A 4,811-nucleotide genomic window follows, 5' to 3' on the forward strand; every position below is an offset into this window, starting at 1 on the left:
ATAGCTCAATGCTGTTAATAAAATACCCGTTGAATGGTTATTTTCTGTTTGTCATGCTTATTACGCCCTGTGTCATAGCTCAATGCTGTTAATAAAATACCCGTTGAATGGTTATTTTCTGTTTGTCATGCTTATTACGCCCTGTGTCATAAGTCAATACTGTTAATAAAATACCCGTTGAATGGTTATCTTCTGTTTGTCGTGCTTATTACGCCCTGTGTCATAAGTCAATGCTGTTAATAAAATACCCATTGAATGGTTATCTTCTGTTTGTCGTGCTTATTACGCCCTGTGTTATAGGTCAATGCTGTTAATAAAATACCCGTGAATGGTTATCTTCCGTTTGTCTACACCCTGTGTTATAGGTCAATGCTGTTAATAAAATACCCGTTGAATGGTTATCTTCTGTTTGTCGTGCTTATTATGCCCTGTGTCATAAGTCAATACTGTTAATAAAATACCCGTGAATGGTTATCTTCTGTTTGTCATGCTTATTACGCCCTGTGTTATAGGTCAATGCTGTTAATAAAATACCCGTGAATGGTTATCTTCTGTTTGTCTACACCCTGTGTTATAGGCCAATGCTGTTAATAAAATACCCGTGAATGATTATCTTCTGTTTGTCATGCTTATTACGCCCTGTGTTTTTAATCAATCGTGTTAATAAAATGCCCGTTTAATTACAGAAATGCATGTTTGTCAAGAATTGTTACTGTGGGCTTCTCTTTACCTGTCCCCCGACGGGACAACGGTAAGTTCAAGGGCTTACAACGCTAAAAATCGGGGTTTGATTCCTTACGGTGGACACAGCAGATAGCCCAATTTAGCTTTGCTCTAAAACAAACAAAGAAATTCTCTTCGCTTTCTGTTGCTTAACATTTTCACTTCGACTATTAGAGCAAACATACCAGGAGCACTTAACCTCATTCACGCTGCTCAAACCAGCTTTATACTTTCTGCAACAAATAACCTCGTTCACTATTCAAATAGTTTAATATTTCTCTGTTTACGTACCAGGAATACTTAAACTTGTTCACCGTGTTTATATTATCTTGATATTTGTTTTTAGACGTGCTAGGAATACTTAACCTCGTTCACGCTACTCAGATCAGCTTTATATTTTGCCACGAATTGTTCAAGTCAGTCTGATATTTCTCTATTGGTGTACCAGAGACACTTAACCTCACTCACGCTGCTGAAATCAGTTTCATCTTTCCCTGTTAGCATGTCAGGACGCTCTTGAAATCAGCTAGATATTTCCCTGTGGACAAGTCAGGAATAATTAACCTCGTTCATGCTTCATAGATAAGCTTTGATATTTAACATTAGACACGCAATGAGCACGGTTTAAACCTATAGCATGAATGACTTGATGAGGAAAAGAAGAGAAAGAGGGATTCAATAAATTCATATATACTGTCCCTATAAGATTACTAAAGTTAAGCCTGGTTTACTATAACTCTCAATGCGGCTCATACCAGAGAGTTCTTGTTGTTTTTCAATCATCAATGTATATCATTTATCCGAAAGTTCGTATTATTTTCGTGTTTTATCTTACACCACTGAAATGTTGACTCAGGGCATGGAAACAACCAAGAAGATTAAAAAAAATGGTTGAAATGAAAAACAGTAAAAAACATATTTACTGTTAAAATATTGGATATTTAAGGTGACTTAGTCGAGTCGAGAAAACACTAAAAACAAATAAACTTTTATTTGAACTGCTCTCCCCACAGGCTGAGCGGTAAGTTTGTTGAATTATCACTCTCAAGTTTGTTGTTTAATCCCTGTAGTGGCAATAGCGCTTATAGCTTTGCGTTAAAATAAAAAAGACAAGACAAAACAAAAACTGAGCCACTAACGAGAAGAATAACTGACTGCTGTTCAAACAAACTTTAAAAGGTCATGAAAAGTCTTTTCTCTAAGAATCAAACTTCGCTTTAACACTGAGTTCAACATCAATTCATCTTCTTATCCGTTATTGATTTAAATTAAACGCACAAGCACTGGTAAGAACCAAGTAAATAAAGCTATGACGTCATAGTCAAGCTTCGATCTCGGTTCGCTTTTCAGAGGAATCGGGAAAATAGTAACGCGTAACTGAATACAGCTAATATCTATTGTGGTTGAACTCCACTGATTAGGTCGAGAGTAAAGATGAAGTGTAGTGTCGCTGTCTCATCTAGCTTTATGTAAAACGTGAAGGTGGAAAGATGCGTCATTCTGCTACAGAAAACAACAACAACAACAATAGCTTTATGTAAAACGTGAAGGTGGAAAGATGCGTCATTCTGCTACAGAAAACAACAACAACAACAATAGCTTTATGTAAAACGTGAAGGTGGAAAGATGCGCCATTCTGCTACAGAAAACAACAACAACAACAACCAAAACAAACTCGATTCTTGCTTTAAGTTCAAACTGATCGAAAATCGAATAATATTTCATATTTTTAAGAAACTCATAAAAGAAACTGAAAATACGTCATCAAATAAAGAGAAATAATATTTCACATCTTTAAGAAGCTCATATACAGTGATTATGCAGCCGTTTCTTGTTGCCCTCTCCTGGTCGCTCAGTAGTAAGCTTTAGGGCTTATAACGCTACGATTCAAGGTTCGATCCATGCACTGTACATAGCGCAAGCGGTCTATTCTGTATCTTTCGCTTAATTAAACAAACTCTTATCGAAGGTATACCGGTGACGCAAAAGTAAGCTTGAGGGCTTATAATGCTATGAACCGGGGTTTGATCCGTGCAGTGTACTGTACATTATGCAGTTTGTGTTTGAAAATAAGCAAACGTTTCTTGTCTTTGATCCACAGTTGGAGCCGACCTAAAAATCCCAAACGCTAAAATGAAGCGGGAATCCATGATTAGCACGGCTGCTACCATGAGAGTCCTGAATGTCCTTCGACACTGGGTCTCCAAACATTCTCAGGTAAACAGTTTTCAATTTAACTCCAAATATTGATTTTTGGCTTATAGGAGACTCCAACTCTGTCACTGCCACATAAATATTCCTGTTTTATCTAAAATGCCCCCCCCCCAGGGGCACAGCGGTATGTCTGCGGACTTACAACGCTAGAAACCGGGTTTCGATACCCGTGGTGGACAGAGCACAGATAGCCCTTGTGTAGCTTTGTGCATAATTAAAAACAAACAAACAGTTTATCTAAAACTGAGCCTGGTACTGAGAGTGTTGTTTATAGATTTGGTAGTAAAAGAGTTAAATACAGATAGTATTGGGCGTGTTAAGGCTATAAACTTGGTAGTAAAAGAGTTAAATACAGATAGTATTGGGCGTGTTAAGGCTATAAACTTGGTAGTAAAAGAGTTAAATACAGAGAGTATTGGGCGTGTTAAGGCTATAAACTTGGTAGTAAAAGAGTTAAATACAGAGAGTATTGGGCATGTCCAGGCTAGATTAAGCAAAATTTTTTGAAGATATTTTGAAAAGCATCTCTGGACAATAATCTTGCATCATTCTTGATGACGAAGAATGCACTTTGAGACAATAATGTTCAAAGATGGCTTGAATGGGTGATGAAGACAATTTTCTTGCAAGTTTATCATCCTAACAGATGTACAACGTTTCGACAAGGTTTTGTCATCATCGGGTACAAGTACATTACATAGACTCAGGATTATATATATATACACACTATAGAACAAGAAGGTCACATGACCGGAGATTGCTTAAAAGCTCAGTAAAGGTATCTCGGAACCCAGGGATTTTTGTTTAGAGTTGGGCCGTTTTGTTCAATATACTCTCGGACACTCATAGCTTACTAAAGCGGCTCGAGATAAGTTGGAATTTCTAAAAGAAAAGATCACATTTCTTTTTTCTAATATTAAAAAAATAAAAACATTTTGCTCAATATTTTAGGATTTTGAAAACGATCCCAAGCTCCTACACTTGACAACAGAGTTTCTGGAGGAGCTGACTCACAACACAAACCTCCTGCCTGCCGAACACAAGGCAGCAGCACATATTTTACAGATGATCACGAAACAAGATCAACACGTTGCAGCAAAGCTTGATTTAGATGTTCTTTTAGCGCCACCTACGGTAAGAGATACTTTTTTCTTCGTTCTTTTGTGTGTGTGCGTGTTTTTTTGTTTTTGTTTTAACTTGAGCGGTATAGACATTGTACAAGACCTGTTGGTGACGTCATGAAAACATTATTACCACGACGACTTGTAGGTCGAGATTAAAATGACCAAACTGTGTTCGGTTTGCCTTAAGGTACAAATACGTACGCTACTGACTAGTACCAATAACATACAATATACTCTCGAACACATGCTTCCTTTTTTAGTTCCATACGTATTCTGTGCAAATGAGGAATTCAAAACGTCTAATCTAGTGATTTTGAAAATTATTCTTCTGGACGCCATTAAAGATTTATTAATAAAAAATATTCTATCATCAGACTCCGAGTAAAGAAACCGTTGAAGAATTATCAGCGCTGGAACTAGCTGAAGAAATGACCTATTTAGATCATCAGATCTTTGTTTCCATTAGAAGCGAGTAAGTAGTTTGAAGATCGACCTTTTCGAACATATCAGTAAAACACTTCTAAGTTAGATATAGTTAACACCGACATTAAAAAGTAGAGCGCTTATTGGCTGTTGAAATTACGTAATCACAATAGTCAATTAGCACACTGCTGCTAACCGCTTAGGTTAACTACTGTACTGGTTTTTTGATAAAAGAGTTAGCACAAAGGATAACATATAAAGTGTAATAAACTTAAAATAAGACCCAAAACTCGAGCGCGCCCGAAACGAAGGCTTAACTTATTCAGG

The 4,811-nt window shown here is 36.9% G+C and overlaps 1 protein-coding gene across 1 annotated transcript in view; it reads left to right on the forward strand.

The window, feature by feature from the left end:
• The window catches only part of LOC106472342 (ras-specific guanine nucleotide-releasing factor 1-like), a gene marked incomplete at its 5' end in the record, with an annotated part of 29,901 nt that overhangs the window by 12,704 nt on the left and 12,386 nt on the right, over positions 1-4,811 (forward strand). The window contains 3 exons of the mRNA XM_022400938.1: positions 2,825-2,940; positions 3,889-4,071; positions 4,436-4,533. Of these exons, the coding sequence (XP_022256646.1) occupies positions 2,825-2,940; positions 3,889-4,071; positions 4,436-4,533 (397 nt within the window). The remainder of the gene's footprint in view (positions 1-2,824; positions 2,941-3,888; positions 4,072-4,435; positions 4,534-4,811) is intronic.

The sequence above is a fragment of the Limulus polyphemus genome, unplaced genomic scaffold (genome assembly GCF_000517525.1).
Source record: "Limulus polyphemus unplaced genomic scaffold, Limulus_polyphemus-2.1.2 Scaffold5259, whole genome shotgun sequence".
In the NCBI taxonomy this organism is placed as follows: Eukaryota; Metazoa; Arthropoda; class Merostomata; order Xiphosura; family Limulidae; genus Limulus; species Limulus polyphemus.